Source organism: Lampetra planeri, chromosome 40 (assembly GCF_965212315.1).
Source record: "Lampetra planeri chromosome 40, kcLamPlan1.2.h2, whole genome shotgun sequence".
NCBI lineage: Eukaryota > Metazoa > Chordata > Hyperoartia > Petromyzontiformes > Petromyzontidae > Lampetra > Lampetra planeri.
This window is the reverse complement of record NC_136146.1, coordinates 6,649,208-6,665,517: the sequence shown is the minus strand read 5'-3', so window position 1 is coordinate 6,665,517 and position 16,310 is coordinate 6,649,208. Positions and strand designations below refer to the sequence as shown.

General features: G+C 45.6%; 1 protein-coding gene across 1 annotated transcript; it reads right to left on the bottom strand.

Moving 5' to 3' along the window:
* Positions 1 to 2,078: 2,078 nt before the first annotated feature.
* LOC144731803 (nicotinamide riboside kinase 1-like) lies at positions 2,079 to 16,025 on the bottom strand. The gene is made up of 8 exons (XM_078613051.1): positions 15,946 to 16,025; positions 11,202 to 11,362; positions 9,854 to 9,944; positions 8,251 to 8,299; positions 6,989 to 7,163; positions 6,579 to 6,650; positions 5,314 to 5,420; positions 2,079 to 2,301 (listed from the first exon to the last, which is right to left on the bottom strand). The coding sequence occupies exons 2-8, from the start codon at positions 11,237 to 11,239 to the stop codon at positions 2,204 to 2,206; spliced, it is 630 nt and encodes a 209-aa protein (XP_078469177.1). The 5' UTR covers positions 11,240 to 11,362; positions 15,946 to 16,025; the 3' UTR covers positions 2,079 to 2,203.
* Between the last annotated feature and the right edge of the window lie 285 nt (positions 16,026 to 16,310).

The following is a 16,310-nucleotide window of genomic DNA, read 5'->3' as shown; positions in this document are numbered from 1 at the left end:
ACCCGGTCGGGTACAAGTACCCGTTCCCTACCCGTACGCTACCCGAAATGTGACAAACGGTTACTCACCAGTGACTCACGGCCTACCCGTACCCGTACCCGGCCGCACCAGGGGCTGGGTACGGGTAGCCAGGTATCGGGTAGGGTACGGGTATCGGGTACCCGGTTGCGACCCCTGGCGTGGGCCGCCCCCATTGTCTTATTGACCACTTCCGTCCGCGCCTCTTTCCCGCACTGCGCACTTGTCTCAGCCACAGTTGTGGTAAGCCCACAAGCTCTAACCCCTAGTAGCTACAATGAGTTAAAAAACAAACGTCGCTGGGGAGCTTCTTTGAAAAGGGGGAAAGACCCAATGATGACCCCCCCCCACCCCCGGTCCGTGAAAAAATTGTCTTCCACGAAACCGGTCCCCTGGTGCCAAGAAGTTTGGGGGCCGCTGATCTAGAGGGTCATTCTTTGCCTGCTCTTCCACGCTTGGAAGGGGTTGGAGTACTTTTTCAGTTTCAGTTTATTTGGTATAGCCCTGTGAGCCATTCGGCTCTAGAATCGGGTGCAACCGCAACAAAACAAAAACACGAACAAGAAAACATCTTCAAGTGAATACGCGCAAACAGAAAAATCCAGGAAAAAACTGCAAAGTCTTCCAGGAAAAAAAGCACCGTACACCAACGCTGTGTGCAAAAATCCCACATTTACCCCCGCACGTCTTGCCAGTCGACTACCTGTGATGCACACATTTATATTGCTGTGTCCGTCTGAATGTATGTATGTTGAACTTCTTTCGCACCATACAAAGCCAACCGTCGTAACCGGAGGTGCGAGGACAACAAACTATGCATATATGTATGTTGAACTTCTGCACCACGTGGAGCCAAATCGTGCTAATCGGAAGTGTGGGGGAAGGACAACAATCGATGTACGTATGTTGAACTTCTTTCGCACTGTACGTAGCAAACCATGCTGAGCGGAGGTGTGGACAGAAGCGGGGGGGGGGGGGTGGGGGGTGGAATAACAAAAAAAACTACGTATTGTTTCAACTGCTGTGCCAAGAGATGGAAACGAGCTGCACATAACCGTGGCAGTATCTCTAAATTGGGTAGTAATCACAAGTTGACATCTTCTTGGTTCTTTCGGTAAAGTCACGTAGAAGGGAAATAATAAAATAATAAAATAAAACATAATAAAATAATTCTCACGACGTTTCGGCCACAACGCAAACAGCCATCCTCAGGTGAAGAACAGGTCTGTCGGGAAGACAAAGCAGCCGTCCTCAGGTGAAGAACAGGTCTGTCGGAAAGACAGACCTGTTCTTCACCTGAGGACGGCTGCTTGCGTTGTGGCCGAAACGTCGTGAGAATTATTTTATGTTTTATTTTTATTATTTTATTATTTCCCTTCTACGTGACTTTACGGACAGAACCAAGAAGATGACTCCCTGCAGTCACGAAAGCTTTAAATCGAAATATAAGTTGACGTCTTAGTTAGAAATCCAGCGGATGGCTTTAGGGGCGAACGCCAATCTTCAGAATGAAGAGCTACACTGCTCAGTGGGCGTTAGCTGCTAAGATAAAAAGTGTATAGTTTAGTTATAGTTTTAAAAGTTGTAACAATACCATGATGCCGATGGGAGAGTGTGCCCACCGTGGAGAAGGAGCGATAAGATTGGCTCAGTTTCAGGTGTTTGGGTGGATTGTTATGAATCCAGCGGATGGCTTTAGAGGCGAACACAGCTCTCAAAAAGAGCTACACAGTTCTAGATTTGAAGCTTTCGTGACTGCAAGGATTCATACTCTTAGGTTTTTTCGGTAAAGTCACGTAGGTAAAACATTAAATTAAAATTAATAAAAGTAAAATAAAAATAAAATAAAAAAATCACGACGTTTCGGAGGCAACACAAGCTTCCGTCTTCAGGTGGACCGTCACAGCACGATTGCGGTATCTCTTTACTTGATACAGAAATCGTGCTGTGATGGTTTCACCTGTAAACAGCAATCGTGCTGTGAAGGTTCCACCTGAAGACGGAAGCTTGTGTTGCCTCCGAAACGTCGTGATTTTTATTTTTATTTTACTTTCATCATTTTTAATTTTATTTTTTACCTACGTGACTTTATCGAAAAAACCTAAGAGTATAGCGCTATACAGCTCAGTGGGCCCCACCTGACAACATAAACAGTGCAGTGTTTAGTTTAGTCCAACGGAAGCCATTACACGCCGGACGACAATCGACGGACCTTGGCACTGATGTCGTCGTACGCCAACCGGAACAGTTCGTCCGGGGAACTCGTCCCGTCCAGGTAAGGTTCTGTGGGGCACAGGAACCCCAATGGTACAGCAATGCCACCCGTCTGAGATTCAAAGCCAAAGCGGTCATCTGTTCATATGAGCGTTGGAGGTGGTGTTCACCTCCTGTTCGTAGCCCTGACCCAGTGGTGGAAGGGGTGAGTCTATCCATAGGACAACTACTGTTAGTACTCTTAGGTTTTTTCGGTAAAGTCACGTAGGTAAAAATAAAAGATAAATAATAAAAATAATAGAAATAAAATAATAAATCACGACGTTTCGGAGGCAACACAAGCTTCCGTCTTCAGGTGGAACCGTCGCAGCACGATTGCTGTATCAAGTAAAGAGAAATTCCAAGAGACCCGACCTTGTATATATACTGGTTGAGGGGGGAGGAGCCAGGGTAGGCACCTGGAGAGGAGTTTTTTATGATAAGATTGGTTAAAAAAAAACTACTGTTAACTTCTTTTTGGTTCTTTCGGTAAAGTCACGTAGAATGGAAATAATAAAATAATAAAATAATACATTATAAAAATAATTCTCACGACGTTTCGGCCACAACGCAAGCAGCCGTCCTCAGGTGAAGACCAGGTCTGTCGGGGAGACAGCGTCTGAATGTTAACTTCCTCACAAAGTAGTACTCACTTCACGATCCCCAGAGGGATGATGGGCTCGGTCAAACCACGACCGGGATTTTAACAGGCAACATTCCGATTGCGATCCGCTCGCTCTCCCGCCGGGTCAGAGCGCGCGACCACAATCGTAACGCCACTCGTTTGGGAGATTGGGTCTTGGCTGACATGCGGGTGTTAAGGGACGCACAAAACACGTCGTGATGGAGTTGTGCGTCATGAACACCGCTTTGCCATGGGAAGCCTACCAAGTTTTGAGCAATGGCCCTTCTTCTTGGCAGTACTGTCAACGTAAAATGTGAAGCTTGCTTTTGGACAAGAGCGAGTCAGGCTTATGGCCATTCCACCAGATTTACAAAGACATCAACATCCAACATTGGTGGGGCGATGTTAATTGCTGAAACATCAAATCGTCACACCCACACGTCTTATCTTTTTAAATCCTTTATATTAAGTTCACTTGCTTGCGCGCTTACGACCGTGCAAATCTTTCGGTCGTTTTTTTACCCACTTCCCGTGATCCAATCGAGCTGACATTTTGCACACAGACTCGTTGTGTGTGACAATTAATTTTCGTGAAAATTTTTTTCCAAAATTTTACACTTTTTAAGAATTTTTTTTTATATGTAATTACCAATTGCTTAATGGTGGCAAGCAATCATCTGACCCATAGGTGGCAGCCATCTCAAGCCAGAGGACGAGAGGACTCTAGCCGCCACGCATATAAAGGATTTATAGTGAAAACTTTGTTTTTACGGGTTAATTTTTTTATCTTTTCCTTTTTGTAGGTATTCCCCAATTATATCCTGCTAGTCTTCTCAGTGGCATGTGCGACTCTTCGTGTTAGAGAATAGTCCACAGGAGCGGATATCTTATAACTACTTCTAAGATCCCATCAAGTTACCTCCATGCCATGCGGTAAAACGTAGCACCTTCCTAATCTCTCTGCTTATGAGAACAAGGTTTGCTGCATGACAGCCAAACCAATATGTTGAATCCCCGAAACTGGAATCGAGCGACATTCAGTACAGAACAAAATGTGACGTCTTATTGTGCGGACATTGATGAATTGGCCTGAGCCCATCAACTCACTGCACTTAAAAACCCGGTTTAACCATGTGGCGACATGGAAACACCTGTGCCTCACATCCCAAAGGACCCGAGTTCTATTACTGACTCATATCCACGTGGGATTTGGCATCTTCTCCCCCTGTTCGGCACGAGTTTTCTCCGGGTTCTCCATTTTCCTCCCCAAGCTAAACGTGAACAATGCACCTGGTCTTCTTGGTTCTTTCGGTAAAGTCACGTAGAAGGGAAATAATAAAATAATAAAAATAAAACATAATTAAATAATATAATATAAGAAAAAAAAATGTTTACTTTATTATTTCCCTTCTACGTGACTTTACCGAAAGAACCAAGAAGATGAATCCCTGCAGTCACGAAAGCTTTAAATCGAAATTTAATGCACCTGGCGTTGGCCAAACACCCCAACGCAAGACCCTCCTGAAAGAGAGCCATCGGACTCAGCTTACCTAGGTTAATAAGCAATGATTTCGATTTAAAGCTTTCGTGACTGCAGGGATTCATCTTCTTGGGTCTTTCGGCAAAGTCACGTAGAAGGGAAATAATACAATATTAAAAATAAAACATAATAAAATACAATTCTCACGACATTTCGGCCACAACGCAAGCAGCCGTCCTCAGGTGAAGAACAGGGCTGTCGGAAAGACAGCGTCATTTAGACGCTGTTTGTTCATTCAGACGCTGTCTTTCCGACAGACCTGTTCTTTACCTGAGGACGGTTGCTTGCGTTGTGGCCGAAACGTCGTGAAAATTGTATTTTATTATGTTTTTATTTTTTATTTCCCTTCTACGTGACTTTACCGAAAGAACCAAGAAGATAAGCATTGATTATTATTGGATATATCTATGTACGCTCTGTTCTCCAACAACTCGTGTTTTCATCACGCGAAGTGGATATAACACGATTGAGTGGACAGAACTACGTCGCGTGAGTAGGAATAAGCGATCGTACGGCTGCCTCGGAGTAGCATCGTCATCACAAGGCATTGGGATGCTGCTGGATGCTTCTAGATTCTATCCACGCACCTCAGATCTTTGTACAGCCAGCGTACGCATCCCACGTGTTATCGCGGACTGTGCTTTACCCCCACATTATATGTTAAGCATTTCAACGCAATTTTTCCCATAACGCGCTTTTCTTCAGGAACGCAACGACTACCGGGTTACAGGAGAACAGGCCGAGCGCATGTGTCACAAGGCAGCGGCTGCCTTGATTTGAACCCAGGATCTCAGCAGCGCTGGCTCAACCCTCCGACCTGTGGGCCACTCGGCCACCTCTCGGTCAATGAAACTTTGACACCGCTAGGGGCCCTTACCGACGTGCACACCGAGGCTGCGGATCTCTTCCTTGTGCTCGAGGTGCATCGGCCAAACGTGGCCCTCGAAGTAGCCGGGAGGATCCGCGGGGCAGTACACCCTGGTGCTGGGGACCGGGGAAAATCGAAGGGGACACCGCGCACACGCAATCACCTGGCGAGCCGATGCGAGCGAGGATGATGCCTCGGTGCAATGTCCTTCCCCCGCGCCTCCGATTATCACGGTTGGCTACGTGCGGTGCGAAAGACGTTCCGCATACACTGGTCGCCAGTTAGATCCCCCTGCGCGCAGCCGTTTGAAACTACGGACGTGATTTTTCTTAAATTCAGCCGGCCTCTATCCAAAAGAGCTGCATAAATGACTACACCACGGTTTAGTAGTAGGTTTTTACCCTTTAAACTGGTACAAAACTGACACCTTTATACAAGGCATCATACGTTTGCAATAACCACAACACAAGCAGTCAAAATGCAAACAAAAAGAAACAACTCTGATGATGATAATGATATGCACTGTCCTTGGAGTTGATTGGTCCACACCCGAGACAGCTTTCCTTAGAGCCTAGTCTCCATTGGTGTTGGTCCAGATGACGCCAAAAGGCGTACAACTCAAAAACAGCGCACTATCAGAGTATTGAGAGCTCGAGGCAAGCATTTACACTATGAGACATCTCCTTTACCAGTGGCAAAATATAGTAATAGGTTTTTACCCTTTCAACTGGTACAAAACTGACACCTTTATATGCCTTTTGGCGTCATCTGCTCCAACACCAATGGAGACTAGGCTCTAAGAAAAGCTGTCTCGGGTGTGGACCAATCAACTTCAAGGACAGTGCATATCATTATCATCATCAGAGTTGTTTCTTTTTGTTTGCATTTTGACTGCTTGTGTTGTGGTTATTGCAAACATGATGCCTTTTATAAAGGTGTCAGTTTTATACAAGTTGAAAGGGTAAAAACCTATCACTATACATTCAACTCCTTTATACAGTCCGCGTTGCGCATCTGTTGTTCACTCAGCAAGCGAGGGTTTTACCATCTCCAGGATTACGTCAAACAAATCTCTCCATTCACATGAGCAATGGGGTGGGTGCTCACACCCCGTCGCTACACCTGAGCCAACGGTGCAGATTCTACATTCCCATGGAAGGAGCCAGTCGCTCCGTGGTACACGCTAAGCGGCGCTCACTTTATAGCCCTTTGTAAGGCTGATGGGCCGGTTAAAGAATAATTAGTGCTGTCGTCGCTACCGAATTCAATCTCACCTTCGTCTCCTCTTGGCTTCGTCGAACGGAACGGTCAGTAAATATCGGAAGTCGAACACGTTTAAAAGCGGCCTGCGGAGACAACACCGGTGGCATCAGTCGCGAGGTGGGACAGGAGCGGGCGTGGTGACGTCACACAGCTTGTGAACACAGCAACTCGAAGAGCAACACAGTTCGAGTACATGGTGGACTCTTCATCGCTACCCCCCCTCGACATGCTTCCAGGGTCAAAGCCGTTGGCTCGCGGTCACGGCGCGTCGTCGTCGTCGTCGGTGATGGGCCAAGACACACCTGTACACGTTCACTCACCTGTAGGTGTACATGATGACACACCTGTACACGTTAAGCAAGGGGAGGCGTTCACTCACCTGTAGGTGTTCATGAAGACACACCTGTACACGTTCACTCACCTGTAGGTGTACATGAGAAAGCCCTCGATGATCAGGATGTGGGGAGCGTCGGGATCGTAGTGCAGGGGCTGACTGGCGATGTGGGACTCAGAAGACAATCCCTTGAATCCAGAGGGGTCTTTGATCCACGCGTTCACAACGTTCATCATCGCGTCCATGTTCAAGGCGGTGATGACTGGAGTGAAATAGAAAGTCGTGCGGGAGCGCACTCGCCAACGGCAAAAACAAAAAAGATTTTTTAAATCCTTTATATTAAGTTCGCTTGCGCGCTTACGACCGTGCAAATCTTTCGGTCGTTTTTAACCCACTTCCCGTGATCCAATCGAGCTGACATTTTGCACACAGACTCGTTGTGCGTGACAATGCATTTTCGTGAAAAAATTTTCTCCAAAATGTTACACTGTATAGGGAATTTTTTTTAAATATGTAATTACCAATTGTTTAATGCTGCCAGAGGACGAGAGGACTCTAGCCACCCCGATGCCACGCATATAAAGGATTTATAGTGAAAAACTTAGTTTTTACGGGTTTACTTGTTTTATTTTACCAGGTAAGGCCCACTGAGCTACGTAGCTCTTATTCAGAAGCGACCTGGCCACAAATGATAGCTCAACGAAGTGGCTCATCGTGTAGACATTTATAGCAGCCAAATTCTATGAACGCACGTTAATTCTATATGTGGAGGGAAAAGCCGGAGGACCCGGAGCAAAATCCAGGCGACCACGGGGAGAGAGAGAGAGACACGCCAACTCCAAATATACAGCAGCAGGCATCAAGGTCGGGGTAGAACTCACGACCTCCTGCATACCAGGCGAGGTAGTTAACATCTCCTAGCCACCGTGATGATGAGAGAGAGACACGCCAACTCCAAATATACGGCAGGCGTCAAGGTCGGGGTAGGTCTCACGACCTCCTGCATACCAGGCGAGGTAGTTAACATCTCCTAGCCACCGTGATGATGAGAGAGAGACACGTCAACTCCAGGTATACAGCAGCAGGCGTCAAGGTCGGGGTAGAACTCACGACCTCCTGCATACCAGGTGAGGTAGTTAACATCTCCTAGCCACCGTGGTGCCCTACACATAGATGTATGCAGTGACTACAACCAACATAAGATGCAAAAATGTGTGTTTGTTATTGTTCTTCCCCGACACCTCCGATTATCACGGTTGGCTACGTATGGGGCAAAAGAAGTTCAACATACATACACATTGTTGTGGTGAATAATACACCTTAAAGGTGGATAGCAAATCGGTTCGTACCGTCATACTGGTAGAAGCCATTTGAATCCATCACGACTTCTTCTGGAGGCTGAAAAATAGTAAAATTCACAAGTAACCTGGCATTTGACCATTTAGAATACAATGCCAAAATTAAGTCGTGCAATTAGTTAAAAGGTTAGGGGAAAAGCAGAGGTCGCAAACGGGTTTTGATTCTTTACCCGTACCTGTGCCCGGCCGCACCAGGGTCGCAAACGGCTACCCGTACCCGTACCCGGCCGGGTACGTGTAGCCGGGTTTCGGGTAGGGTACGGGTATCGGGTACCCGGTTGCGACCTCTGGGGAAAAGGTGCGGCCCTGCAATTGTTTGCTCACAACCACTTCTGGCAGAAGGGCCTCCACTCGAGGTAGCTCAAAGGTGGTAATGTGTGGTCTCTACACTTCAACAACGGTCAGTTGTCTTCAAAGGGGCAGGAGTGGCAACACTTTCACCTACTAAACCTGTCTATGGACTATAACTGTGTGGGGAAACCACTTCACACCACCACGTGGACATCAGCAGAGGGGAGGGGGATTTTAGAAACCTGTCCCAATGTTTCAACCGCCGCACCAGGATGTCGAATTGAACCGCGGACTTCTGGATCGCAAGTCCAGTGTGCTCTTCATTAGACTGTGGCCGTGTTTCACTATTCCCACACGCGCGGCCTGCTGCAGAGATGTTCTCCACATGACGGTGAAAGCAACAAAATATATTTCGACGTAAAGCTTTCGTGATTGCAGGGATTCACCTTCTTGGTTCTTTCGGAAAAGTCACGTAGAAGGGAAATAATAAAATAATAAAAATAAAACATAATAAAATATTTTATTTTGTTTTATTTTTATTATTTTATTATTTCGTGACTTTACCGAAAGAACCAAGAAGACAAAAAAACTATAATCTCTTAATTTGAATCTGGAATTTGTTGATAAATTGTTGGAAGATAAAATGTAATTCGGTGTTTTTGTACCTGCATTTGTTAGTTACCGGGCCGAGACCACCAACCATCAACTCACTTCAACTGAGAACCCGGTTCAACCCTTTCCCGGTCCGATGATGCACGTGTATGTCTGGAAGCAACACTAAAATAAAACAACTTTCTCGGTACCGATGCTCCCACAAGGCCACGCGGGAGTGCGTGCGGTGGCACAGTTCGGCGCCAGCTATCATAGAGCGCGGTCGTGTAGCTACAGTTCTCTGCGGTGAGTTACAATATCTGAACCGCTTGCGTGTTCCGAGATTCAGCGGTGAACGGGACACCCACCCTGCCACTTGCGGTCATCCTTGGAATGGGAAACGGTTAATCACACGAGGAGAAAACCCAGATTTGCAAACCCGGATCATGGCCATGGTGGCACAGTGCTACCGCAGCCACCCACCACCCGTGTATTTCAATGTATACGTGTGAGGACCTTTGCACGGCTTGAAAATTCATATCTCCCCGCAACTTCCACCGTTCATTCCAATCTTCTTTTGTAAATCTGTAGCCCAACTCCTCTCTGACATATATCCCTAGGTCCCGATAATCCCACCTTTCCCGTTGGAACAGGCAGCACGAATTCAAGCGTTTAATGTTTTACGCTGCTCTGTACGTTGCTTTGTACTCGCCTTGAAGAAGTCATCTTGGTGGATGACTTTGCAGTTGGGGAGTGCCTTTTGAAGTCGGAGGCTTAAGGAGGTTTTACCTGCGTTGGTCACACTGGGAGAGATTGCGCTCTGTGTCAATGTTGGCTACGTTTGAGAGGCCCGTGTCTCCTGGCGACATCAATTTGCGAATGAACGGGTAGTGGTGGTGGTGGCGCACGCCTGGAATCCATCACTGTGGATGCAGCAGCGAGGGTTGCTGGATCACCGCAACAGATGTTGCGAAACTCCCCGCGCGTGTGAGTCGAAGTGACATAGCCTGGCTCGCCAGGAGATGGCGGCACAGCAAAAAAATATCGACTAAACTAAATGACTCTTTGGTTTTTTCGGTAAAGTCACGTAGGTAACAAAATGAAATAAATGAAAACAACTCAATTAAATCACGACGTTTCGGGCGCAACACCAGGTGGGAAAGCGTGGCCTACTGCTGATGCAGACTGTAGCAGCAGGCCACGCTTTCCCACCTGATGACGGACGCTTGTGTTGCGCCCGAAACGTCGTGATTTAATTTAGTTGTTTTAATTTATTTTGTTTTATTTTTTACCTACGTGACTTTACCGAAAAAACCTAAGAGTATGAATCCTTGCAGTCACGAAAGCCTCAAATCTAGAATGAAACTAAATTAGTCAGCTATTGTTATTTAACGAGCCTACTGAGCTATATCGCTCTGATGCAGAAGCGACCTGGGCCACGAATGATAGTTCAACGAAGTGGCTCATCGTGTGGAAATGTATAGCAGCCAAACACTTTAAATGCATGTTTCTAAATGTGGAGGGAAAAAAAACGGAGGACCCGGAGAAAAATCCACGCGACCATAGGGAGACTGTGAAAACTCCAAATATACAAATGTCAGGGTCGGGATCGAACCCAGGACCTCTTGCATACCAGGCGAGGTAGTTAACATCTCGCCACCACAACGTGCCAAATAATGCGCGATTAGCATGACTGGCTACGTACGGTGCAAAAGAAGTTCAACATACAGTACCTACAGTACAACCGTTGTATAAGCAAGTGGGTTTGTGAACTTTTGAGTGCAATTGTGGCCCTGTTTGAGTGTTAACGTCTCTTGTGTGCACGGTGTGTGCAATCGTCGCTGACCCCTTGACCTCGGGGCCCCCTGCGCTCAGCAACTGTGTTAATAAATAAACATTGACGAAGCCCAAGTGAACAGATTGCTCAAACCAGCCCAGTGCACGACTCAAATGAACAGAACATCTTGAGGCCCGGCGAGTCGTTCCTGGATAAATAAATGACCGGATTACGGGAATCATTGTGATTACGATTCAGTGATAATCTGCATCAAGACACTCACCCACTAATGCCGATGACGATCTTCTCTTTGGCCAGCATGCCGCTCGCTCGCTCGCTCTCCCGCGCGCTCACCCGCTCGCTCGCTATCCGTGCCGTCTGCCGTGCGCCACACTCAGGCACCGGTGGTCACGGGCCGAGTACTCCACTTCTCGTCCCCGCTCCCTGCTCGACAGCGAAAGGGGATGCTATCACAGCGGGTTCGGAGGTCAATGCAACACGTGGAAATAAACGGCCTCGTGGCGTCGAGTGACTCGAGGGGGATGTGCACCCCCCCCCCCATGATGAAGCCTAAACCCCTCCCTTATCCCCTTCTCGTTTGTCATTAGAGTCAAATGAAATGCAATTCCGGGATAATATTCTTAGGTTTTTTTCGGTAAAGTCACGTAGGTAAAACATTAAAATTAATTATTAATTTTAATGTTTTACCTACGTGACTTTACCGAAAAAACCTAAGAATATGAATCCTTGCAGTCACGAAAGCTTCAAATCTAGAATTCCGGAATAATGTTTAACAGCAGTGGCGGTTTCTTTTCAAAGTTCACCGGTTTGGCGAACACCCACAGGCCCCGCCGTCATAAAATAACAAACGCGCGTCTGTGTGCCGCGTGAATCACTCTGTAAAGGGATGAAAAGAATCCCATGACTGGACGAATGATTTCGATTTAAAGCTTTCGTGACTGCAGGGATTCATCTTCTTGGTTATTTCGGTAAAGTCACGTAGAAGGGAAATAATAAAATAATAAAGATAAAATAATAAAATTTCGATTTAAAGCTTTCGTGACTGCAGGGATTCATCTTCTTGGTTCTTTCGGTAAAGTCACGTAGAAGGGAAATAATAAAATAAGAAAAATAAAATAATAAAATTTCGATTTAAAGCTTTCGTGACTGCAGGGATTCATCTTCTTGGTTCTTTCGGTAAAGTCACGTAGAATGGAAATAATAAAAATAAAACAATAAAAAAATTCTCACGACGCTTCGGCCACAACGCAAGCAGCCGTCCTCAGGTGAAAAACAGGTCTGTCGAGAAGACAGAGTCTGTTCTTCACCTGAGGACGGCTGCTTGCGTTGTGGCCGAAACGTCGTGAGAATTATTTTATAATGTTTTATTTTTATTATTTTATTATTTCCATTCTACGTGACTTTACCGAAAGAACCAAGAAGATGGACGAATAATGGTTCAGCTCAGCGAAGCGGCAAACACTTGGGGGCTGAACTGCGGCCACTGAAGGCGCTACGACACACAGGTTCACCTACGAAGTACCGCGTGTGTCAAAGTACAATTAATAAATTGGGTTAATTCTAGATTTGAAGTTTTCGTGACTGCAAGGATCCATACTCTTTGGTTCTTTCGTTAAAGTCACGTAGATGAAAAAAATAATTTAATAATAATGATAAAAAGAAAATAACTCAATTAAATCACGTTTCGGAGGCAACACAAGCTTCCGTCATCAGGTGGAAACGTTACAGACAAATTATTCACTATTCACTACAGTAATTTCACTCACTACAGTAATTTTGCTGTGGCTGTTCCACATGATGACGGAAGCTTGTGTTGCCTCCGAAACGTCGTGATTTAATTGAGTTATTTTCATTTTTTTTTCATCTACGTGACTTTACCGAAAGAACCAAATAAAATAGATTAGGTTATTGCGGCCTGTCCTCAGTGGTGGTGAGAACACGAGCAGAATGTTCGGCAGACACAGGCAGATTGCATCTCTTGCTAGCGCTGTTCAGCGTGCAACATTATGTTTCATGTTTGTTTAACAACGACCGGGTCGTTCCTCCCCTCGCTAAGGTTGTGTTTGCACCACTTCAACGCAAGGTCACGCTGCAGAATTGGAATCAAGCCCTGCTTGCTTGTCACTGGACATGAACTAGCTTGGCATGTAGCATGTAATCGCGCTTTTGTTAACCCACCGCTGAATTGTAATCGCCGTAAACGAGCTGTAACGGTGATGGCAATTACAGATTAAAAGGCTTCGTTCGATTGTGCAAGTCGGACGTGGAAAAAAATACACTTGATGAATATATAACCTACGACCCTGTGTAGTGACGTGAAATCCTCGAGTCACAGATGGTCAATATTGCTTTAAATTGCACTTGCAAATCTCGCGTTTTGTCACGAAATTATTACATATGTTGAACTTCTTTCGCACCGTAAGTAGCCAAGCGTGCTAATCGGAGGTGCGGGAGAAGGACAACAAACGAAACGCAGAAAGCAGTTCTAAAAATAAAACGAGTTTTTAATACAAATTAAAGAGCATACGCTCCAGTGGCTTCCTAATATCAGAAGAGCGTTCCAGACGGCCACAGAAACGCATCTGAAAGCGTGCGATGCAGTGACCGTCTTTGTTCGATGGCTAACCAAAATCCGCCGCGAGGATGAGCTACGTGGATATTAATAATTGACGATGAATGACCTTTAGCAGCTAAACTTTTGAGTGTTTTAGAGATAACCACCTGAACATGCACTGTCATTCTGTAATGCACTGGTCATTATTACACTGTGTGCATTTTAACACGTAGGCTTTCGCGACCAATATTATTCATAATATAGGGTTTTGGGTCAGATCGCGTTATTTATAAATGTGTCGTAACCCTCCACCACCCGACACGGCCAAACAGTATAAAATGTGTCACGTTTTTCAAAGGACAAAATAATTCACTTCTTTAGCCCACCGGTGTGTTGAAGAGAGAATCAACAGCATTGTCAACCATGTGGTTTTTTTTTATTTTAAGGGAAAAACGTTGCCTATGAAACGCACATTCTTGAAATTCACTTAATTGTTTTGAATTTTTCTAAATTAGAACAAAAAAAGTAGATACGTATGTAGAAGCGATGCACAAACTTCCAGTGAGATGATTACATGACTGTGTTATTTACTGTTAAGAAAACTAAGCGGGACTTGGGCAGGCCACGTTGTTAGAAGGGATGATTGCCGGCAGTGTAGGATCGCTCATATTCATCTTGAAGATGACCTAAGTGGACATCTTCAGAAAGGTGCCCGATGGTTTATTTGGACAATGCACAAAGGCGGCGTGCTTTTCACACGTTTTTAAAACTAAAAACGTTGTTTTCTTCTTGGTTCTTTCGGTAAAGTCACGTAGAAGGGAAGTAATAAAATAATAAAAATAAAACATAATAAAATAATTCTCACGACGTTTCGGCCACAACACACGCAGCCGTCCTCAGGTCTGTCGACCTGGTCTTCACCTGAGGACGGCTGCTTGTGTTGTGGCCGAAACGTCGTGAGAATTATTTTGTTTTATTTTTATTATTTTATTACTTCCCTTCTACGTGACTTTACCGAAAGAACCAAGAAGATGAATCCCTGCAGTCACGAAAGCTTTAAATCGAAATTAAAAACGTTTTATTTTCATTTTACAAGGTTTTTTTTCAGATGCGACCTGGCCACAAATGATAGTTCAACGAAGTGGCTTATCATCAATCTAGATTTGAAGTTTTCGTGACTGCAGGAATCATACTCTTTGGTTCTTTCGGTAAAATAAAATAAAAATTAAATTTTAATTAAAATTAAATTTCTATCAAAATTAAATTTCATACCTACGTGACTTTACCGAAAGAACCAAAGATTATGGCTTATCGTGACTGCAGGGATTCATCTTCTTGGTTCTTTCGGTAAAGTCACGTAGAAGGGAAATAATAAAATAATAAAAATAAAACGTCGTGAGAATTATTTTATTTTATTATGTTTTATTTTTATTATTTTATTACTTCCCTTCTACGTGACTTTACCGAAAGAACCAAAGATGATGGCTTATCATCACCATCATCATGTGGACATTTATAGCACCAGCTAAATACTCTTCAACGCGCGAGTTTGATTCTAAACGTGGAGAGGAAAAACACCCTGAGGGCTCAATGAACGGAACCCCCCCAAAGAGAGGGGTTCGTCCACAAGAGGAGACGGAGCGGTGAAATCATTTTGCTTGGGGAGGTTTTCATCCAGCAGTGGACTACGCACGGCTTTTGTGAGTCTGTACCGCGAGGAGCGGTGGCGCAGTGGTTAGCCCACTGCGCCGTGACCCCCCGGCGACCCCCGTTCTATTTCCGCTCACGACAAAACAAACTAGTGACGTCACGCGCGCGCCGGGTCCTGCGTTTCCCCTAGGTCGACTCAGCCTCAAATGAGTACTTGGGGGCCGTCCATAAATGACGTCACGCGATTTTGAACGATTTTGACCCCCCCCCCCCATCGTCGCACGGCGTCACATAGTCAGACCCCCCCCCTTTAAATATGACGTCACAAAGCTCTGCCCCCCCCCCCCCCCCAAAATAAAACATGCTTCAAATCGCTTTAAACTATTGTCATTGCAGTGCGTATTTAATGCGCCGCTGCACTCTGACGTTGTAGGAGAAAACATTCATAAAAACGTCTATTTAATTAAGTAGAACGTGTTGTCCGTATTTATTTAAAGTTGCGCCTTTTTATGTGACGTCACATTTCTCAAACGCCCCCCCCCCCTCGTCACACATCGTCACAAATGTCAGACCCCCCCCCCCCCTAGGTGCGTGACGTCATTTATGGACGGCCCCGTCCTTCACAGCGCTTGGCCCAGGCTGTCTCAGGCTTTGTGTGGAGCGGGTCACAGGCCTCAAGGATGCCCGCACCGGATGAACATTTCCCCACAGAACACACGCCGTCGTCTGAACGACCAACCGACCTTGCCGCTCGCTTATTGCTTATTAAAGATACGGACACTTTGAAAAAGAGGGAGAATACTTTTAAAAGGAACTGCAGACCGGCTCGCAGAGGCGTTCCGAGGGTCTGCTTCTTCTTCTTCTGCAACTCAAAGAAATGACGGGGAAACCCCCATCAGCCAATCAGCGGCCGGCTCGCGTGCGTGTCGACCAATCATAGAGATCAAACTCTGGTGACGTCACACCACGATGGAGTTTTGTCGGGTTGCCACGGCAACGCAGGGGTGGGGTGGGGGGTTCTTGGGTTTCCTTGACAACGTTGGTGAGAAACTTGGGTTTCTATGGTAACATTAAAATATTGTGTTTCTATGACAACGTGGTTCAGATTGTTGAGTTTCTTTGCTGTGAAGTTTTTGGATTTCTGTGACATGAGATTGTTGGGTGTCC